General features: G+C 32.5%; 1 protein-coding gene across 8 annotated transcripts in view; it reads left to right on the top strand.

Annotated features, from left to right (window-relative positions):
• Positions 1 to 24,549, top strand: part of ADGRL2 (adhesion G protein-coupled receptor L2) — a 199,173-nt gene that overhangs the window by 124,423 nt on the left and 50,201 nt on the right. For all 8 annotated transcript variants that reach the window (XM_055585353.1, XM_055585357.1, XM_055585356.1 and 5 more), the window contains 2 exons: positions 15,335 to 15,444; positions 21,379 to 22,179. In XM_055585353.1, coding sequence (XP_055441328.1) covers positions 15,335 to 15,444; positions 21,379 to 22,179 — 911 coding nt within the window. The remainder of the gene's footprint in view (positions 1 to 15,334; positions 15,445 to 21,378; positions 22,180 to 24,549) is intronic.

Below are 24,549 nucleotides of genomic sequence, written 5' to 3'. Positions count from 1 at the left end.
ATAATGATTTCAGTGGATTTCTATAACATCATCAAAAATCTTTTGATAAATCCAAGGTTTGTTTTTAGTTTTACTCTCAGAACTTTTCAAAACAATACAACAAGAGGATGGAAGAGAATGAATTCTGAATTTTCTATCACATTTAAAAATTTTCTCATTTTATTCCACACATTAAATTATTTTATGACACAGTCCTAAGATGTTATCATTGTTAATTAATGGAATTCTGTGTATATAATCTGAAAGACTGTTTATAAGTAACTTTTGAAGTCTAGCTGCAAGTTATTGTGTGGGTGAGTCTATACCTTTTAAAACTGTATATAATCAGGTATGTTGGGTCGAGATATAGATTATGGTCGTTGCAAATATATTATCTGATGCTTTGGTTTAGAACCTTTATATGTGCATTTCAGTTTCTTTCAACCCTTGACAAGTAGACCTTTATTAAGCTGTGATGATTACTGAATATGAAATGTAACCAAGATTATTTTTATTCAAATATAATTTAAATATTCATCAAAGAGAAGTTATGCTTGAGACTGACAGAGACTGTTAACATCAAAAAATATAATTAACTGCATTGGGTATCATGAAGCAGAGTTAGCCAAATAGCCGAGAGGTGTAATTGCTCTAGAGTTTGAGAAGCATTGGTTTTATTTTATGCTGTAGCTGTGGAATTAATAGTAATGTGGTTTCCTATGTGGGCCAATTAAAAACTGCCTGTTAAGGTTCATTGCTCCATAGGAAACCCATTGAATATCGCTTAGTAAACAGGATTGACATGTCAGTGTGTACAAGAAGATAAAATACAATAAAAACCATGAAAATGAGAAGTGGTAGTAAAAGAACTGTTTTTGCAAACAGTCCATTAAACTCTTTACAGTTACAGCATTGCAGTGGATATTATGGTATGCCCCCTAGATTCCCGCTTCAGACCAGGCCATTTTCCCCCTCAGCTGCCAAGGGAGTTGCCTGCAGAGGGGCTCAAAGTGAGTCCCTGCCCAGGAACTGCCATGGGCTAAAGGGATATAAATCCTTCTCCCTAGAGGAAGTCCACTGAATGCCAGAGTGCCAAAGGTTGGCTTCCTCATTTTTGCTGCATTTTAACACATTCCTGAAGAGCTCTCCCAACCTCAGAGCTCCCACCCTGAGGAATTTGCTAGGCCTTTATTTGCAGCCAAATTGTACTTCTCAGACTACCTAATCCTGCTTCACTTAAGGCTTCACTGATAGTTCTAAGGACATGATAAGCATCTCAGAGACTGTGGCTCAAATTTTGCTTCCCGTGTTACCCAACCTAAGAAAGGTAGTAATAGTAATTATTAAAAACAAGTCCTATTAGTGGTATTGGTTACAGATATTAAAGAAGTCTGACAATTAAAAACTAAAACAGTTTAAACCACATTTTAAAAATGCCCAATTCATGTCTAAAACATGACATTTTACATTCTAAAGTTTATCTTTTGTCATCTTGTCCTTTTTTTTTAATAAAGATAATATTCTGACCTATGTGATGCTATTCTGCGTTTTAGTTGAATACAAAAGGAAAGTATTACTGATTGAACCCAGAAGATTTTTTTGTTGTCCAGGATGTAGGGATGTAAAAGTGGGCAGACATTCTAATGGTATCTTGACAGTAATGAAGGTGCTAAAATGGAAGAGCTAAAGGGTCAAAGATAAGAGCAGTAGCAAGATCTTCCAGTGTTTCTTTTTCATAATAATGACATCAAGTATATTTAATAAACTATTACTTCCAACAAAATATGTAGTGTTATGTGTGAATGTACTATTTTAAGTATTAGACTACTTTTTGTAAATAAAAATAATTCTAAAACTGGCTATAAAATGTGCAACTTCAGATACAGATTTACAGATAATCTTGTATTTAGCTGTATTTTTTGTAAGACATTAAAATCCAAAAATAGCAGTAGATTTTATTTTTTTTAATTTAAATTTATTTATTTTAATTGGAGGCTAATTACTTTACAATATTGTATTGGTTTTGCCATACATCAACATAAATCCGCCACGGGTATACACATGTTCCCCATCCTGAGCCCCCCCTCCCACCTCCCTCCCCGTACCATCCCTCTGGGTCATCCCAGTGCACCAGCCCCAAGCATCCTGTCGAACCTGGACTGGCAATTCCTTTCTTACATGATATTATACATGTTTCAATGCCATTCTCCCAATCATCCCACCCTTTCCCTCTCCCACAGAGTCCAAAAGACTGTTCTATATATCTGTGTCTCTTTTGCTGTCTCGCATACAGGGTTATCATTACCATTTTCTAAATTCCATATATATGCGTTAGTATTACTGTATTGGTATTTTTCTTTCTGGCTTACCTCACTCTGTATAATAGGCTCCAGTTTCATCCACCTCATTTTAATGTGTACAATATAATTAGGTAGATATTTTATCTTTAATCTGCAGTGATAAAGGTGTTTTCCTGGTCATTCATTGTTGAGTATGCTTACCCTGTTTATATCTGTGGCCTAAGAGGGCATGTTAGCTTTCAGAAGAGCAGTGTTGCTGTTTCACAGCACACAGCCCTGTACTCCCAAAGCCTTTACATGGTGTTAGTGGTATTTAAAACTCTTGAGTCTAACATTTTATAGGTCATGATGATCTGAGCTTTCATGATAATCTGAGCTTTCATGATGAACTGAGCTTTCACGATGAACTGAGCTTAGTTACTGATATGAAGCTAATTTAGGCTAGGAATGTTACATGGAATGGAAGCCTTCTGCCTTCAACTGTTAGAAACTTAAGCAAACCATGTAAATCAGAGTTTTACATGGTTATAGAACTATGCTTCACTTCTGAAAATTATCTTTCATTCATTGATTTATGCTTCCAAATAATTACTGAGTTGTGTGGTGGGCAAACTAATGTGTCAAACACGCTAAGATATTTGGGAACAATTGGTAAGAATATATATATTTTTAAGTGTACACACTGGCGTTTCTGAAGTCAGTACATTTTAGAATAAAGCACAGTGCTAGCCATGTGGTTCAAAGATGCTTAAAGCATATGCTCCCCCTTCCAAGATATTGTAATCTGTAAAGAAGATGAGATACATACAGAAATCACTCTGATACCTCAGATAGCACAGTAGATTTCTAAAAACTGATAGAGAAAGGAAAGTGATGTGCAATGTAGTGAGGTAGGAAAATGTTGAGGGAGTACTGAGTAGGTCTATTAAAGGAGTTATACAACTTCTGTCCTCACTTTTTTAAACTTTCTCACACCGCATCTTATTAATGTTCTCCTTCCTTTGGGGTATTCTAAATTCTCTTCTTGCAATTAGACTACAGAGGAAAGGATTTTTCAAAGATTGGGTTCTTTATATATTTCTTAAAATTAAATAGTTACATAAAATATTATATTTAAAATTTTAAACTCTGTAATATAGAAAAATAGCACTAGGGTTTTAAGCCCTTCATATGGACTCTGAGAACAACAAAGTTTCACTTACAGAGAATGGTAAAACATAATTTCATATCCATATGTTTATTTTCTGCTTCTTAGATTTTGTTTGGATGTGGTATAATAAGTGTATAACTGTGCTTTCAAAATTGTAGGTAATTCTGTAACTGGGGTATAGCAGCAGATAATGTCTTGTATTACTGTTTCTAGTACTGGAACCACCAGTGGATATAAAATTATCTTTTCCTTCCTTCCATCCTTTCTTTCTTTCTATCAGTTTAGGTATCTATCATTTATCTATCTGATTTTAGGTAATTTTTTGCCTTTGTGACTGAGATGTAGCAGAGGGCACTTGCCTTGATCTGTGCTTTTTTAAAAAATGAGCACTTTTGGTAATACACTGTAGACTGAATGCTTATGGGTAGGTGTTCGGTTATCGAGAATGCCATCAGCAATGCCTTGTTGCTTTCTTATCAGCTACTTCCTGCTGTCAGCTTGGCACTTCTTTCAATAGAAAAGGATTTGCATCAAATGTAATGCCTTATTATATACAGCTAACATGGGGTTTTTAATTGTGCAAACACAGGAGACTCCTGCAGTGATAGTCAATTTGATAAAAGGATTAGATTATGAATATTTTGTCATGATTAAAGATTAGTTCTGATTTATCAGAAGTAAGCCAGTGAAATTTGCCATATATTTATCAGTTAGGTGAGACTCCATTAATTTTGAGAGTGTATGAACCACAGAGTATCCACCTCTTTATAATTCTCTGATGAATTTGATTGTTTATATTCAGATTATGGGTATTAAAGATTGTTTTTAGCCTTCTGCACCTGCTCTACTGCTGAGTATCCCATGAATCTGTGGTTCCAGGCTTTTGTTTTTATTGTTTTTCATCTCTTGTCTTACAGAATACTTAGGTAAACATCTCTACAAAATTTCTGCAGTTTTTATTAATGTAAATGACATTAGTATGTACCAACAGGAGATATTCAGTTGTTCCTTCAATTAAAAAACCCTCAGTAAAACATAGAGGGATGAGAATTCCAATTTAGGAAGTAGTTACTGAGTGAGCACTTTTTGCCCTAAATAGGACTAGGCATTCCAAGGAATTTAAAAGAAGCCTAACAACATCTAACTGAGGAGATAAGACTAGGGTCCTAGAAACAGCTGAAGGCATTCATGGTATGAGAACTGATACAATGAAGTGCCTAACACTCTTTGGGGGTATTTGAAAAAGAATATAAACAAAAACATAAGGAGTTTACAGCTTAATTTTAAACATGGAAAATACTGGTGAGTTAAATAACAATTTTATACAAAATATAGAATAGAGCCACAAAGCAGAATATGATTAATTGCCAAATTAATTATATAGACAGTTACTGCCATAGGGAAAGGAGAGAAAGATCACTTCAGGTTCGTGTAAATGGGGAAGAATTGAATACTGTTTGGCCAGAATAGTTGATGTGCTAGCCTTTTCTTCCTCTTCCTTAGCAGATGCTTCTTGCAAATGTGTGTTTCTTCTTTGGCTTGCATTAAGGGCATCACTGTGAGTTGGAATATAGGAGATGCTCAGACTATTAGTCTGGTGTCCTCAGTTCAAAAAATGCTCTACCCTCAGAGAAAAGATTCTTCAAATGGTTCTTCCATAAAGGAAAAATAGCTCAAGAAGTGTATAGACAGTGTTTTCTGTGAGAATTCAGTTCAGATGCATCTTTTTAAATTAGAATAACATAAGGATAACAAGATTATGTTTTTTATCAGGCACAAAGTTAGACCACATAATTAATAAAAAAGATTCATGACTTGCAGAATAATTGCATAGCATTTTGTTTTCCGAGAGTTATCCCTTTGTTGACCATTAACACAATGTATTTCCCTGTCCTCCAGCATTAATGTATCAGTTCAGTTCATATTATTAAGATACTGCTCACTTTTGCTTTTTCATCCCCCTTTTACACAATACATTTCTATATACTTTTTATAAGCTTTATAAGTTGCATGAGGAAAATAAATTACTGTAAAATAAAAGTAATAAAAAGTGCATTTAACTGAAAAACAAGTTTGATGAGGAAAGAATGTACTAAAAGTTGTGAAAGATTTCTTACTGAAAGAATTCATTTTGGGTAAAGAACAGCAGTGCTTTCTTGCCTCTTGATTAAAAAAAAAAAATGAGCACTTACAGAATGTAGTCATTTTAATAAAAAACAAAAAAAAATTTCCTGAGTCAATTTTAAATACTTTAACAAAAATTGTATTTTTTGACATTACTTTTGCATAGATAGTAGATTTTTTAAAGCCACATCACCAAAAGTCTTATGAATTTGTTTCTGTGCTTTCATTTTGATTACATAGGAAGTTGTGTGAACATTAGCTGCTGTGCTGTAATCAAAGTGAGGTCTGTAAAAGAAGAAATTTATTAGCTGTCAATTAGACTAGAGATGAATTTCTTTTATATGCAGAGATTTATAATACTGAATAAATGACATCTCATGAAACATCTTAGGAGGCAGAAAAAAATATTTATGGCATAATTTTCCTCTTTGTCAAAATCACATCTAAACCAAGGGTGTTATCTTTAAGGTGAATTTAAAATAGGAACAACAAAAATCTAGTTTACGCAATTTTGCCCTCTAAAACTCCTTTTAGTTGCATGTTCTTTTGCATTATTTCAAACTCTAATCCTCTGAGCGGGCAATTAACAGACCAGAAAAGCCATTTGTGGAAAAGAAGAGCCATAAGGGTGAAAATATTTCTTCACGGAATGATCTTTAAGAAGTAAATAATTACAGAAGGCAAAGATTTTGGATGACCAGTCTAAATCTGAGGATAATTAGAAGGAATAGAGTATGAAAATCAAAATGCTTGAAATATACAACAATTCTCATATCATAACAAGACTAATTAAATATTTAGGAACCAAAAATCCCCTCACAATTTGAGGAAAAATAACCCATGACAAAAGGGTCTGTAACTTTGCAGATAATTAGCAAGGGTTATAGAAAGGAAAAACATCATAGATTGGCTCCAAGGCTCTGCAAGGTCATGTCTTATTATGCTGTGTCTTTTATATGGTCTGGTAACAAGTTTCTTGCTAATTTAATCTAACTAGGTCATCCCATAGTGATTTCCCATTTCCCTTGTTAAAAAAATGTGATAGCTTCTGCACGTACAAACTATAGTAGGTTAACATTTTTATAAATAATTGTTCTTAATTGATACAGGTCATAATTTTTTGAATTATTAAAAGCAGAGGTCTTGAAAATTTGGACTCAGAAGCAGTATTTTTAAAGTACTTCAAATATTTATAGTTTTTATCCTCACTTAAATTATCTTGTTCTTTTCATTAAGTAGTTAGACCTGATGACCCTGTGAATGAACCAGTCTCAGTGGCATGCTTTGTAAATAAATATTTCTTATTTTGCTATTAAAAGCAAGTGCATTTTTGTTGAATATGCATTTCAACAAACAAGAGATTTTATACTGGATTAATAAGGCTCTGAGTCCAGCCTAATTTGCATTAAACTGACCCCAAGGTCCAGTAAAAACTGCAAGGAATTTCAAAGGTTCCTAAAACATAGAGAGTTGTTTTTAGAAAATCAGCATTGCCATTTCAAAAACCTTATTTTAGTAATTAATGTGGAATTTTTGAGGGGTTGTTTTTGAGTTTCGGAGATGCAAATTTAACTATAAATATTAAAGAATGCATACTTTGTGGTTTTAATTCCTAATACAGAATGATTATGGAAGGTATCAGTTTCATGTTATCCCTGTTTTCAACACAGTAAAAACTAGAATGACAACCTTCTGGATAAAAGCCTACACAGGATTTTATATCAAGCTTTTGTTGATTTTCTGTAGGTTACCTGATACTTTTTTTTTTCATTTTCTATTATTACATATTTGTTACATATGATACATTTTTTCAGTCAAATAGGTTTATATTTAAAATTGATAGGCCAGAAAAATAATTTGTAGTTTTGCATATAGTTATTTAAATAATAAATTGACTTTTTCTATATGTTTTTTTCAAATACAATTGCAAAGATTAAATCACAGTCACAATTTTTAAAAAATTAGGACTATATTTCAATTTTTTGAAAATACCAGTATATAGGAAAAGGAATGCAATAAAATTATATATTATTTTTCCAAATTATGTGTCCATGCATGTATCAGTATTCAAATATATTTTCCTAGAGATTAGGGTAGCAACTTCATTTCAATAATTCAGTTTCATTTCAAGGATTTTAGAACACTTTAGAAAGCACAATATATGAGTGTAACATCCTAACATGCCTAAAGAATTAAATACTATATGATGGATAGAAATCTTCTACAATACACAAATTATTAAATAAATTATGAGAACATAGTTATGTGACAAATGGGAACATTACTTTAGGAGACCTCTTTTTTATCATATTAATTACACATCATTTAGCTTCCTAATGTTATGTTTATATAGCAATTAGTTAGGCTCACAAATCATCATTAATAAATATTTAAAGAAAGCAGGACCCACTTTCCTTAGCTGTTCAGAATGGAAGTTTAGGTGATAAAAGAGCATTTCATTATACAGTTTAAAAAAAAGGCTTGATTTAACGTTCAACTCAGTTCCCTCTTTTATCTGTGAGGATCGTTGTAATTTTATATTTTGGATCATAACTTCTTTTTATCCCCTCACTTTATTTGATTGCTTTGTTTGAGAAAATTTATTTGGGAACTTAACTATTCATGTTTTAAGGTTAGCTGCTATGTGTGTAGAAAATATACAGTAAGTATGGACTCAGAAAGACAGGGTCCCAGTGCCTAGAGTACTGCATTCCTTGATCATTTGGAATTGTTAGTGCATGCAAAAGTTATTTGGAAGATAAAAGGTACTTTTTCCTCCATCCTTTAAATTAGATCTGTCTCCCTAGTGTTGTATTATTGGCTTTTGTGATACAAAACTCTATCCAAATTGACAGAATTCTCTGAGAATCAAGTACAGCTGATTGAAGCAGAATTAGATGTTTGATATTTATTTTCTAATAACTTTATTTACAAGCAGCAGTAATCAGATTAACCATTCATCATTATTCATTCAAAAGCAACTACTGAATTGTTATTATGTACCAGGCATATAATCACCTCCAATAAAAATGTATAGCTTGACAGTGACCTTTTTTCTTTATTTTCATTGTATTTTTCTGTCCTCTCTAGTAATGTTTGTAAATTTTAAAAATTATTTGTGTGCTTGAAGATAATAAAATCTACTTTTTGACATATGATAATTTTTTGGTAATTGAGACTCAAGAATGAATATCATTTCTAGTCTGTTAATTAGGGGATGGGTTTATAGTATCAACTGTAGGCATTCTGTCCAGTTAGAAAAGTGCAGATTCCCCATTTGGATGTGGTTTAAACTCTTCCAAAGTACCCCTGTGAATGTGGTGTTTACATTTGGCCCTTTGGAAAGGAATATCATCACATGTTACCCTTGTTCCTTGAAAGCATTTATTTCATCTCCAGAAGGTATCTCAAGAAAGAAAGAGACTTGTTATTACTCGTATTTTATAATTGAATTTAAAAAATAACAGATGCCACTAAGAAATTGAAATTATTGGAGCAATCTACACTACACATACATTCTCAATAAAGAATTGGTCTAATTCTAGAGGGTGACTCCAAATTTCAGCAAACACTAATTTTTAGTTTCTGTCATGATACACTGAGCTTTTCTAGTGAATGCTGGAGTATTTGTTCAAGTCGGTAGATTTTGCATTTTTAATCTTCCTCAGAACTGTGGTGAATAATAGCCCCTGGCAGGAGATAATGAAATTTTCTTAATTTATATTTTCAAGCAGAAGCTTCAATGGAAAATGGCATCCTATGGCCTGGAGACATAGCTCTAGAGCAAGTTTCAGGGGAGATGCAATAATAATGCAGTGCCATCGAAACGGGAGTGATGGGACAGTGAAGAAGTAATTTAAGGAAGAAAAGAGAATGTACCAAAGCTTTTTTGTAGCATATCTAATGATCTGGGAAAGATTCCCAATGGTTTTTGGAGCATGACTGGAGAGACTAATGTTATCTTGCCAAAACAGAAACCCCTGCTTAATCAGCAGAACAAGACTATTGATTAAAACACCTCTCACAATAGATTACACATGGAATCTCATCTCCATACTTTGCACTTGGTAAAGTGTAATAATGAGCAGAAGATAATCAAAAGAAGAGTAAAAGCAATTTGTTGGGCATTGTACAATTCAAAATTAGAGTTGGAAAGGAAACAAATTTGCTGACTACTTCAGCCTGTTTTTAAAGCCATACACAGGAAATCATATGGGAAATACAGGGGATGCTCTGGAAGAACAAAAGATGTTCTGCACCTTTAAGGTTCGCAAATCTATGTCCAGTTTATATAAAGGAGTACTTTATTGATACTTTTGTTGTTATTGGTAATTCATATTTGTTGAGGGATTCTGCAAAGGGTTTACTTACATTATCCTATTTAACCTTAATGACAAACTTCTAAAGGAGGTATTATGGTTTACAGATAAGAAAGCTAAGGTTGAAAGGTTTAGTACATTGCTTATGGACTCACAGTTAAGTAAGCAGAGGGCTGGAACTAAAACCTCAATTCTGTTTTATTCTAAAGCCTCTGCTTTTAAGCACTAATCTCCCCAATTAGCAAATAATTTTGCTTCTGAACAGAGTCAAATGATATGGTATACTGATGATTTTTATATACTTTATTCTCAGATTATAATAAGTAATGTGTCACTGTTCTTCTTTCATTTACAGTTTTAAAAGATTAAGGAAAGCAGCATATTAATAGTTTATTTGCATTATTGATGTTTCATTAGAGATGAAGCACTACTGTCCACAAAATAAAAAGATAATGTTTCTTTAAAATACCACTGTTAATCTGTGCTGATAATTTCTAAGTAATTTCCATATACTAGTATGTAAATTAATGATAATATATATTTATAAAAGACATTTTTATCAATTACACATTTTTCTTGGCAACATTTATCTTAATTTCAAAAAATACTGTAGATATCTTAGAATTTAATTTTGAAACCTGATTACATTGACTATCTCTAAAAAATAAAATAGACTTATAATACTTTGAACTTCTTACCATCTGCTAATTGTGATGGTTAAAAGATACTCTAGATATTCCTGAAAGTATTTTTCTCTTACATACTCTGCACAAACCTAGACAATATCACGGACTTCAAATATCATACTCTAAGTTTTGCTAATAAGCAGGTATACTGGTACACCATTGTACATGGAAAGTATTCTAATAGACCATTAATCTCCAAAACTTTTTGTTTTATTTTCTTCAGCTTTTGAGATGTACATTTAGCTTTATTTTTGAATATAATTTTTCCCACTAGAGTAGAAAGACAGGAATGATTTTCTAAATAATTTTTTAAATTCAGATGTTTTTGCTCCATTTAAAGCAGCTCTCTGGCCATTAAAGCAGGATTTTGGATTTTCCGTGTGGTGGGTTTTATGATTAAAATGTAAATTTTATGAATATTAGTATCAGAAATAACTATATTCTGGTATCTCAACTTGATCATGTTACCAAGTATTTATTATTAGATTTATTTTACTTTACATATGGAATTCTAAGGATGAGTGTTACCTTATTTATATATTTTAGGTTTGAAAATTAGAGGAAGAAATATTTAATATGATAGAAAGTTGTAACCTAAAATAATGTATAGAAATAATACATAGGTGATTTTTTTAATGGTGCTTTTAAACCAGTGATATGAAATAATGCGTAGCCTTTTACCTAAACGTGCCAACTTTGTGAAATTTTTAGAATGTCATTAGAACATTAAACATGACTATATGCTTAAAATTTGAGATTTGAGTACATATGTAGTTTTACATTTACTTATTTGATGATGTTAAATCATATATTATATCCAAGAAATTGCTTAAAGGTAAATTTTTGTAAGGACTGCCTTTACGTCCCTTGAGTTCTTTCTAAAAACAATAAATAGTATGTTTTCCCGTAGTTGAGCTACTTTATTAAAATGTGTTTGAATAGATAAGTCAAAGGTTAAATGTAGAAAAATTTGCAGTGGTTTCATTGGGTTTTGATTTGATTTCTGTTACTTTTAATGACATCTTGTGTCTAGGAAACATAACATATTTTTACAGATTACCAAAAATTTTATTTCCAGGTGTATTTAGTGTTATATATTTTCATTAGCTAGGAAAAGATTACACTTTCCCTCTGTTGTTGAAAATGGGCTCAACATATGATATATACATGTACTTAGAATTTGTACTTACTGAGACCTCTCAGGTTAGGAATCAAGGGATCCTTGATTCTTATGATCAAAATTAGCAATAGAAGATACGTTAACATTGTAAACTGTAGCATGTACTTGCTGCATAAATCATATTCATCACTAAAGGCTTTTCTATGTCACTTGTATTTTATTAAGACTTACAGAGCAAAAGCATGTGTTCCCATATATAATCTAGTCTTTACTAAGGTACCTAAACCTGCCTCTAACCCAGTGGTCCCCATAAATCAGATATCAGTGGAGCTAGTTCAAGCAGATTGCTGGGTACTAGCCTCCAGAGTTTCTGAGGCTGTTAGTCTTTAGTGGGACATGAGAATGAATTTCTAACAAGATCCCAGTTGATGCTCCTTGTCTAACAACCACATTTTGAGAACCAGTGCTTTAACTATCCTAACTCATTGTGTATCCTTACAAACATCTAATAAAATAAGTTCAATTATTTAAAAGCTGAAGTGTTTCTTTATGAGAACAGTAATTCCATTTCCTTCAAGTCATAATTAAAGTCCACCTATTTAAAAAACCCAGTTTATCCTCTTCTGCCTTGTTCTTATTCATACTGAATTTTTATGTTTCACTTTTAAGAAAAGTATAAATTTTTAACAGAATGAGTCCACATGGTATTACTAAATATACTGATACTTTCATTGTTCATATAGCCATACCTTTATGATAAATCTTTTTCTCTGGAGGAAGAGAGAGAAGCTCAAGCCTGGAAATGTTCTTAGGGCTGAGAATGCAAACGGCTGAATGCCTTTCCTTTCTGGGCTTAGTTGTGACTTTTTATTTTCATTAGAATGAAAACTTGAAGCTGAGCAGTTGGTGGGAATTTACTTTGCCTCTGTGGCTAACTAATTGCTTTCTTTTTCCCTGTCTTCTTAAATAATAGCAGTTTGTAGTTTTACAGCCTTACTAACAGCATAATGGTGAAGGAATTTTCGGATTTTTCTTAGTACTAACAGCTCACATAGGGTATTTCCTTTTTCCTTGTTCTCTTACACTTTCTGTATTTGGAAACTTAAGACTACTTGCTTCATTCATAAAAGAATGTACATAGTCTGTAGTTTTATTTCCATCATTTGGTTCTCTAAGATTTTAGGTTTTCTTTCCCATCAATCAAGATCCTGATATGCAAATCTGATATTCTTGCACCATTGTGTTCCTCTTCTTGCTGACCCTTTACTATTTTAGTACCCATATTCCTTTTTTTTTCCCCTCAAGATTATTTTCTTGCACTTCTGATATGTAAAATAAACCTTTTTGACATCATAGGAGGCTGTGAATTCTATAAATCTATATAACTGTATTTGTAGGAACTCCATTAAGTTTCTTAACCTTTTCAATTTTACTTAAACACTTAGCTCTAAAATTAGTACTTCTTGCTGTCTTATGCAATGTGATTATTAAGTGAAATAAAAATTATGTGATATAAATTATTATAATTGCTTGTGACATTAATTTGAACTTGTAATTGTGGTCAAATGACTAATGTAGAGTTATTCAGAAAAAGTAAATATGAGCAATTATTTTTCATTTTATGGTGTTTATCTTCTTTTAAACAAATTAATGGAAGCAAGACTACTTATCTTTTATATACTTCCTGCAAACATATTGTGACATTGATTGTTATTTTATCAGGTTTCTATCATGAGGATATTTTGAATAAATATTAAGATCGTTTTTATAAATATTAAAACATGCAAGAGCTTTGTTGAGTGGCTATAATATGTATATAGATGGGGTATATAAAAGGGGTATCTAACCCACAGGAGTTTAGATTTCTTTGTTTTTGAGAAGTCTGAGGGTGAGATAAAGGGAGGATCTTTGTTGGTATGAATAAGTACAAGCAAGGAAATTAACGATTTTAATTTTTGATGGGGGCTAGGTTAGTGGTTGAGAATTCTTGAGATCAAGAAACTTTAAAAGAAGTGATGAGCTCTTATGAAATTAAGAAGAAAATGAACTGGTTGAAATAATAGACATTGATCTATTGAGAAATCTTAAATCCATTTGTGATTTAAAATTTTAGGATATCAAAATTTTCCATGAGTCACGTTAAAATAATTCATTTACACTAAATGGAGAAGCACTGGCAAATTTCTTTAAATGATTGAACCATTTAAGAGAAGTACTGAATAAAGGGATTTGTGCATTAGTTTAATATTTGTATAAGCAATTTTAGTTATAATTTACTTAATAGTTAAAGCATCCACTTGAAGTTCATTTTATTATACCTTGACCTATAAAATTTGCATAATTGATCCTATAGAAGTTTTTAGGTCTTGCTGCTCTGCAGGGAAAATCAACCTGGTTTGAGCTGAAGTGGCTCTAAGGTTCATGACTTACATACCTACTCCTCTCTGACACAGTTCTCCTTCCCCTTACTTGACTTAGTTGTGCTAAAAACTAGGCTTTCGTTCTTTATTTGCCATTCTATAGTCTAGTAATGCACTATGGAATGTCTAACACTCAAATTATTAAGTAAATTTTGTTAAAATGCTATTGTTCTGCTTGCTTTGTCTTCCTAATTTATATACTGACAGAAAATATGATAAGAACCCTGCAAACATTCCATTGGGTTGTAATCAAGTCAAATTTAAAAGAAATTAAATTAAAATTAAATTTAAAAGAAAGTTAATTTAAAAGAAATAGTTCTTGCCTTTATATAGCTTATAACAAGATCATTGGGACAAATTCATAGAACTTAAATAAATAATCATCTTGCCTAGAATTCTAACTTAATTCTAATAGTCTCAATGACAATGAATCATTGACAACACAAAATAAGAAAATACTGCCAATAGGAATAAATAGGGCATTCCAGGTCTCATGTTAGTGACATTCTTTTTAATGTATTTCAGGGAGTGTTAATTTAGAAAAAGTGACTGTATAATCATGTTGAAAATATAAGTATATTGATCTGTGAAAATAGTGAATGTAATGCAATGCTTAGACACTCAGTATGTACCAGACACTATGCTAAATGCTTTCAATGCATTCTATCATATAGACAGGCCAAAAGCATGGAAGGTGTAATCCATTGGCTTGGTATCTGGTATTCAAGAGTGTATAATATCTGTAATAGAACACAACACAAAAACCTGATTTAGAGAATAAACTTAACAACCTGGCTCTTCTTTTGTTTTAATATGTTTTCAAAATTTATTTCCACGCTGTTCAATTTATGACTCCATCTTTTGTTCAGTTCCATTCTTCTAGGTGCAATATTAATTCTTAAATATAGTAGGAAACCAAGTACGTTTTATTTTCAGTACATGTTGAACATGTCAAAAACTTCAATTAAAATGTATACTAAAATAACAGAAAACTATCAGTGATTTTCTTTTTATTTCCAGTTAAAAATTCATTGTGACCCATGATACAGAGGTATGACAACATAAATAAAATAGGACTTTTTGTATCTCTGTACAGTAAGCTATTATCAGTTGAATTTTTAAAAGTTATGGTACTAGTTGCTTAAAGACAATATGGATCAGTTATCTATTATATTTTTTATTAAGAATAAACAAATACATTGTTATTACACAAGTTTGATTTGTTTTGTTTTCCAGGTGCAACAATCGAACACAGTGTATAGTAGTTACTGGGTCAGATGTATTTCCTGATCCATGTCCTGGAACATACAAATATCTTGAGGTCCAATATGAATGTGTCCCTTACAGTAAGTATGAAGTTTATATTTTTCACTTTCTACAGCATTTCTCATTGATGCTGAAAGAGGACCCATGTGAAAGAAGCATATGTTTATGGCCTACAAAACTATTATGCATGCAGAGCACTAACAGACTTGGGCCTCCAATTAGCTTCATGAAGTGTGGAAGGAAGCCACAGTGTGAAGCTGGCCAAGTGTCTGTCTGTGTTCTTAAGTGTTTGGCTTTTAAGGCTAGTGTTTTTCCAGAAAACAAACTTGAATTAGCTATTCAATAGGGCTGATAGAAATCTGTACTTTTGCCCAATACCAGTTGCTGACAAATTGGTTTGGCTCACAGTTTTCTAAAGAAGAAACTGACTTCAGTTTTAATAGTAAGCTACTCGAATGGCTACCTGCTGTTGTGGTAACTTTAATGCCTGGTGAAAGCTACCACCGCAGTTAACTGAGGCAAGTGCTTTCCTTTTTGTTCCTTGTTCTTAAGGGAGCAGTCCTTTACCAGATTCGGTGATAAAATCTTAACCAAAAAAAAAAATAGATGTAACAAGTATGTAACACATATTTTTAATTTCTCAACATCCATTTTTAGTAATATCCTTTAGCAGGATATTTAAAATTTAATTGGAAACTTCATAATTAGGCTTCAGCTAATAGTGTAATTTTGTGTAGTTTTCCTTCTAACCTCAGAATTCATACTTAGAATTGTATTCTGCATTTTCAGTAGGAAAAAGCACTTTAGATGATTAAAAAGATTAAGTATATTTTGTTTGGTATTGTTCTTATCACCTTTACTTTTTAAATTAAAAAAATATATATATATGTGTCATGTCACCTTAATTCATAGGCATTTGAGTTAAGAATTCTTTAGCAGAAATTTTATTGATTTGCTTTAGGAGGACTTCCCTCCTTAAAAAAACGATGTGTAATAGTTTTTTTCCAGAACCTTAAAAACTAGGTTTCTATGCTTTAACTATCATTTCTGAAAACAAAGGGCCAATTTTAGATAACTATACTATGTCCAATATGGTAGTGATACATTCTTACACATCCCGTGAAGGCGCTGTCTCTCTTCTCTGCCCGCAGTTTTGATAAATTGCCTTTGTGTGGGGAATCAGTTAAAGGCCAAACACAGATTATCTTTTCTTTTCATTCCTGCTCTGTGTTCCTGTGTTACCGTGAAATGGATGCTTTTTATGTTTTCAGTATTTTCTATACCATTTGTAGGATTGGAAGCCTACTGAGTGCACTGATCTTTGTATCATTTCTCTTGTGTGTAGTGTTGGTGGCTCACATAATCATTCTCCTGTGCCACTAGAGGAACATTGTATTCTTTGGAGCTAACCAAAATTTTGTTCCGTAAAGTCACTTTCGCGTGAATTTAGCATGGTCTCTGTCCTCAAGTTAGAAAAGGAATACAGCATCCATTCCCACACAGTGGAATCAGTCAGAGCTGCCAAGAATTGTCTCTCTGGAGCCAGTTCCTGTAACCTAGTCTAAAGATCAAGAACAGTGTTAAGAAAATATTATTTTCAGACTTTTAAGTTATTTCATGTGCTTTTAAAGAAAGGAAAGTGTGGATATCTTCTGGAACATCTAACTTTCAAAATTTTACTTTTTCAGTTCTCCAGAAGTGTTGTACATTGTGCACCAAACTTGCAAATAGCTATTCTCAAGAGAAGTATTTGTTCTTTTTAGTGTGTGTCCTTTAAAAAAAAAAGACAGTAATAAATTTGCTGTTACCTTTCTAGATATTTGCACGAAGCAGAAATAAGTCTGTGGCTTTGTAGAAACTACTCCTTGCTAAAGAATAGAAGTAATTATACTTCCTATATACCGTACAGGGGTGACACACTATGGATTCCAGGACTTTCACTGCCAGTGATCCTTTTAGATAGTTTTGATCTTATTTTGGGTCTGTGTTATCTCCTCAATCTCTTTTCCTCATGCTTCTGTTATAATCATCTCTCATACTTGGTTTAATTTTAATCTCCTAGCTTTCACTTTTCCCTTGTTTTAATAGTGTTTTAGTAGGTTGTAATGTTTGCATACTCCTTTTATCCTTTGCTTAGTTGATAAAAACTGTCACCAACAAATAGCATTTATTATGTGTCTGTTATCATCCGGTTTTATGCCACTGTCTATCCTGAGCAAATGCCTCAGAAACATATCCAACCCAAACTATTTTCTCTTAGTTTAAAAACAAAAATTCAGAAATTTTCCATGATCTCTGAAAATTTTATAGTAAATTTATGCAACAGAGTCCATTACACATGCTGTAGTTTGTTTTACTTTGTATGTTTATAGACAGACACATGTATTATATTTGATTAGTAATTGAATGAATATGTGTTTAAAACAAGTCATAAGGATCCTATGGATAAAGGAGAATAATCAAATCAGAATTTCCGTGTCCCATAGGCATGATTTGTTTTTTATTTTTGAACCCTCTTATTTCAAATTAAGTTTTTAAAATTATACCATAAATTTAGCTATGTTTTAGTTGATGAGTAAAAAAAACCTTTTACTATTGATGTGTCATTATTAATGAATAAACATAAGATTATTCAGACTGAAATAGTGTGTCACTTCAGATACAGAGTATGTAGGTCTTGTTTGGGTCGACTTCTTGTCTTCAAAACTATGTCCTCCACTGTTGTTAGTGAGTCATGTGTTTATGTTTGTTCTATAGCATAGTAAATGTATTGTTATGAATTAATTCGTACAGCCTCTTAAGACAACTTACAGCATATATTTGTGATAAAAATACTAATTTCATTAACTTTATTGTATTTTTCTGGGTTGATGAAATTTTGACTAATTTGACAGAGCTATATATCTTTTAGGTTGTCATAAAAATCATAATGTGAGGCCTTTTGTTTTAAATATCTATATTTTATACACTTTATCAATCATCAAAGGTTTTAATTTATTTTTACTTTTACATTTGGATGTTACTTCTCAGTTTTCATTAAAATTGTAAATTTTATATATAATATATATCCATTTTATTTTTTATATAAATGATACCAGTTAAATCATAAATGAAGTCTTACCTATTTAATATTTTGCATAGTAACTGCACTGTCGATTTAGTGTATCAAGTAATAAAACTAACTCAGCCATTTTCAATTAATAGAAAACAAAATATACTTTCTACATCCTTTATTGAACTTGTTTTAATTTGTTTTAAATGCATAACATTTTTAAATTAATTATTTCCATTCTTTGCATTTAATTGATTTATTTGAGTAAAATCATCCTTTCCTAAAAGGAAAGAATATAGCTGTATATAGAGTTAGTCTCAGCAAACTCACCACTAATGATTTCTTTTATCCTTATTTTCCCACCACGCCCCTTCCATTATTGATTCTATGCAGGTATAATATTGCTCTTCACTGAGCAGTAATTTTAGGACTAGTGGTTAATAAAGAAAAGAATTGTTCCACATCAGTAACACTGAATTTCATTTTTACTGGATGTAGTCAGATTTACTCATTAATGAAGCAAGTATGTTTCCTGAAAGTGGTTAAATAGACCAAGTTGGATTGGGGCAGGGTCTCTTAATGTGGAAGGTTTCCTATGACAAAACTCATTTTTCCCTAAGGTATTTCAGGAGGTCAGTATTTAATCTTGATGAATTATTGCAATTTAAGAAAAATTAATCAAGCTAAGGCATTTAATGAAATGTGCAACTACAGTATCTTTGAGTACCCATTTGGAGTTACAGTATTGGCACACCCTAATGCATTTTAATAAGGGAAGAGGGGGAATCACAGACATTAATCTGATCACTTTTTGAAATTCAGGCAACATACTTCGAAGCCTACATACAATCTAAAATAATATTTTATAGTTCATAATTATTTAAATATTGTTTACCAGCAAGGATATTCTATAGCATACTTCGTAACTTTATAATCTATTTCTTTAAATATCTTGAAGGGAGGATTTTTTCTTCTGTAACTCTACTGATCAGGTTTGTTTTATGAAAGCATTTACCTTTCATGGGGTCTGTGGAAATCGAGGTATTTGCTTTGAATGCTCAGTATGATTGTTGCATGCTAGCTTGCTTTTGTGTAAATTGATGATGGTAGACAATGTCATAATAAGCTAACCATAATTCTTTCTTCCTTTTTCTCCTTGCCTACTGTGCTTGCTTTTTCCTTGTATGTATTTTGCTTACTTTTTTTAAAAATAGATTTTGTATTACAAGTTTGGGAAATGTGATGTAGAGAATTTAATGAGAATTTTATAATATAAAGTAAATATATGTGTAAATAAGTAAAGTTACTCATTATAGTGGGGAGGAAAAGTATATTATCTTACCCCACCCTTCAATATAACTATTGGGATAAAGGGGGAGGCTTATATATTCCTGAAAAGGAGGCTAATTTTTTATAGTTAAGATGGTTTTTTCTAGAAGCAGAATTTAATAGAAAAAATTGAAACATACTGAGCTGCATAATTATATATTTCTTCTTACATACGTAATTTTGAAAAATGTAAAAATACCAGTATTCATTACATTTGACCTGAGCTTCAAAATCGAATTGCCATTTTGTAAACATATATCCTTGTTGTTATGTTTACCTAATTTTAGTCAGCTTAATAATGAGTTCACATGATAAGATAAATGGAAATAACACGCCTATGCATGCAGTTGTGTCTGTAGCATACCTATTTAAAGTAAAACTTATTAAGAATGCTGGAAAGGCAAGAGTCTGTATACCACACATTAGTGAAGAGTCTCATTATTTATTCAGGTACACTAAGTGAAACAACATGCCAACATATTTGTATTGCCTCCTTAATCTACTAAAATGATTGATCCATGTTCTTTTATGTAACTTTAGTATCTTTCTCCTGCTAGGTTTTCCTGTTGTGTGTTTCTCTTTATCCAAAGTAGTGCAGCTCTTATTCTTCCTATATTTAGCATCTATTACAAATTCAGTCTTAGACTAATAGTCAATTTATTTTAATCTTTTTTCTTTTTTCCTTGCACTTTTTTTTTTCTTCCGATGCTTAAAATAGAAGTGGAGCAAAAAGGTAAATAACGTATACAGTTTGAACCCCAGCTCCTTGTTATGTGCCTTATGGATGTTACCTCCTCCCTTCCCTTCCCCCACAACATTCCTGACATTTAAATACAATCAGCAGGATCTCATAAATGCACCTCATAAAGAAGTCAACTGTTTACATTGAAATTATATGACTGCTAAATCTGGTGATGGGGTAAAATTTCTGAAGTCGGCGAGGGGGAGCTGTCCTTTCTCTGTTTCTTTTCACCCTTTATCTCTTTTTCTGACCCCCTTGGATATTTTAGTATTAAAGTGTCATCTTGCCTGGCTTCCAGAACCCTCTCCATAGCATGCCATGGTTACAGGGTCTCCTGGTCGTTTCATCACTGCTTTCCTTGTATTTACTTTTCTCTGCTTCTAATTGCATTTTCTGAATATTTATGTTCCTTCAACTGAAGTACTTTTGTTTTCAGTCTAACTTCCGTAGAAGTTCTAAATAAGCCTTCACACTGGACTTTTTGTTTTATTTGCTTTATTTTGGTGTTTTGCTTTTGGGGGTTATAAGTGGGCTAAGGGAGGGAGGGTACAAAGTTTGGTCTAAAAGTACTTTGTTCACTTTTATGCACAAAGCACAAAGTTTTAAAGCATAAAAGAACTGTAAGATAAAACACATAGCAAAAGTATAAATTGTTAGCTCGATTATGAATGATCTTAAACTTTGGTTTGTATTTGTGAAAATAAACTTGTGCATTGATTATGGCAACTTGAAGAAAGAAAGGTAGTATTTGTCTTAAGTATAAATTTTGGTAAAATTAAATGTTAATAAGGTGAATTTTTCTTTTTTGATCTATAATCATTGAAACTTATGCTTGCTTGTATAATCTTTTAACTTTGCTTAATTCTTGTTTTTTTTCTCTATGAATGTTAGTTTTTGTGTGCCCTGGGACCTTGAAAGCAATTGTGGACTCACCATGTATATATGAAGCTGAACAAAAGGCAGGTGCTTGGTGCAAGGACCCTCTTCAGGCTGCAGATAAAATTTATTTCATGCCCTGGACTCCCTATCGTACTGATACTTTAATAGAATATGCATCTTTAGAAGATTTCCAAAACAGTCGCCAAACAACAACCTATAAACTTCCAAATCGAGTAGATGGTACTGGATTTGTGGTATATGATGGTGCTGTCTTCTTTAACAAAGAAAGAACAAGGAATATTGTGAAATTTGACTTGAGGACTAGAATTAAGAGTGGAGAGGCCATAATTAACTACGCTAACTATCATGATACTTCACCATATAGATGGGGAGGAAAAACTGATATTGACCTAGCAGTTGATGAAAACGGCTTATGGGTCATTTATGCCACTGAGCAGAACAATGGAATGATAGTTATTAGCCAACTGAATCCATACACTCTTCGATTTGAAGCAACGTGGGAGACGGTATATGACAAACGAGCTGCCTCAAATGCTTTTATGATCTGTGGAGTCCTTTATGTGGTCAGGTCAGTTTATCAAGACAATGAGAGTGAAACAGGCAAGAATGCAATTGATTATATTTACAATACCCGATTAAACCGAGGAGAATATGTAGATGTTCCCTTCCCCAACCAGTACCAGTATATTGCTGCAGTGGATTACAATCCAAGAGATAACCAACTCTATGTGTGGAACAATAACTTCATTTTACGATATTCTCTGGAGTTTGGTCCACCTGATCCTGCCCAAGGTAAGAATTTTACTTGCTAATGCTTATATCTTTTATAAACTTTATTTTTAAGACTTAATTTATCCCTCTTTATTTTCTTCCCCTTTTTGTAGTTAAAGGGCAAGTGATAATATTGTGGCATTTCAAATTGTCATATAGTGTGTACATTTTAGCCTTATTTTGGTCCATTTTCTTTTTCTGAATTGCATTTAAATGTTGGTTTCAAAAAATTGTCACATCCTTCGTCAGTTTAGATTTCCATTGCTAAAAATGTATTGCCAACTACAAACCTGTTAGCTTTGTGTGTTTTTTTCCTACCTGACTTCTGAATTGATTAGAATCTGTGTGCAGACCTCTTAACTTCTTGGCGCCAGTGGTTAAAGGAAATGTGTGTTAGGAAGTCCCAGGAGAATTGCTAGGCTTGATGCACAGTGCCAGGCATACGCGTTCTAAAGTTTTGGTGTCTGCTGTTTCTAGATCATCATGGAAAATTACATGCTTTTATTTCCCCATAAATTTGTGATGGTATTAGGTCAATATTTCTGGATTTTAACTGTTACACATGGACTAAGCACTAGATGATCCCAAGTATTGCTTTATGAAGACAGTTCTGCTAGCATTTTTAAAATTTGTGTTCTCTTTAAGTATCTTTATAAAGGATCATTACTTTATAAATCTTTGGAAATATATTTTAGTTTGTCAAGTTACTTCAGTTCTGCAGTAAATAAGTTTTGAGGGTAAATTAAGTTTTGAATTTTCATTAAAATAAGATTACCTCATACTCATGATAAAAGAATGATCTCTTAATATATTGGAGTTTACCTAATTATAAGTCTTCTAGTTGAACAATAATATTTGTGTTTAAAAGATCTGAATTATTTTTTCAATTTTCTGAGTTAATTGAAATTTTCACATTATTGAGTTATTTCAGAATTGTAGGAACCAGAATGTCTTTGGAGTAACTAAATCAATCTCTTCAACAAGGTGGAACAGGAATTAATATCTTTTTCCTCTGTTAAAGCAGTATGTAACCACATGTTTAAACACAGCTACATATACATATACATATTTTAAGGAATAATGTAACTTATTAAGTCAGTTAGTAAGTAAGTGACTTAGTAAGTCACTAAGTCCTAAATATTGTCATAGGGTTAAGACTGCAAAAGCATGAGCCTTTGTAGTTGAATTCTAATTTGAGTTATAGAATATGAAATGTGTGATTTTTCTTCATACCATATGGGTAGTAATGACATGCCTTAGTGCTGTGCTTAGTCACCAGTCATGTTTGACTCTTTGTGACCCCATGGACTGTAGCCCGCCAGGCTCCTCTGTCTATGGCAACTCTCCAGGCAAGAATACTGGAGTGGGTTGCCATGCCCTCTTCCAGGGAATCTTCTCAACCCAGGGATCACACCCAGGTCTCCTGCATGGCAGGCAGATTCTTTATCGTCTGAGCTACCAGTGCAAGCCCTCTTTTTGTTTAATTCATGAATATCTAGAATTTGTTGGTTAAAAATTTTAGTAATGTACCATTGATAAACTTTCAACAATGAAATCTTCCATTAGGTCATGAAAATCTTTACTGATATTATTTTAGTATCCTTTATTTTTAAATTCAGACATATCTTTTTCTCTTGAGGCCAGCAAGGGATAGTTCCTATGTCTCAGCTGTTTTCCTAAAAGTTAGTACCATGGTACTCTCTTATCCTATAGTTTTGTAAAAGGCGAAGTTCAGTAATTGACAGAACTTGACATTGTAAAAGGGTCTTCCCTGGTGGCCGAGTCGGTAAAGAGTTTGCCTGCAATGCAGGAGTCCTGGGTTCAATCCCTGGGTCTGGAAGATGCCCTGGAGAAGGAAATAGCAACCCACTCCAGTATTCTTGCCTGGAGAATATGTATTAATCATTTTTTGTAACCTGTATTGCCCTCACAGTTGTTAAATGTTTCTTGGGTAGCAGTAAATCTCTTCCCCTCCATTAGAAAAAAAAAAGTAAAAAAAAAAAAAATAAAATTAATGCCGATTATAATCATGATGGTGTGATCACTGACCTAGAGCCAGGCATCCTGGAATGTGAAGTCAAGTGGGCCTTAGAAAGCATCACTATGAACAAAGCTAGTGGAGGTGATGGAATTCCAGTGGAGCTATTCCAAATCCTGAAAGATGATGCTGTGAAAGTGCTGCACTCAATATGCCAGCACATTTGGAAAACTCAGCAGTGGCCACAGGACTGGAAAAGGTCAGTTTTCATTCCAATCGCAAAGAAAGGCAATGCCAAAGAATGCTCAAACTACTGCACAATTGCACTCATCTCACACGCTAGTAAAGTAATGCTCAAAATTCTCTAAGCCAGGCTTCAGCAATATGTGAACCGGGAACTTCCTGATGTTCAA

This window comes from Bubalus kerabau, chromosome 6 (assembly GCF_029407905.1).
Source record: "Bubalus kerabau isolate K-KA32 ecotype Philippines breed swamp buffalo chromosome 6, PCC_UOA_SB_1v2, whole genome shotgun sequence".
NCBI lineage: Eukaryota > Metazoa > Chordata > Mammalia > Artiodactyla > Bovidae > Bubalus > Bubalus kerabau.
This window is presented reverse-complemented; position numbering and strand designations above follow the sequence as displayed.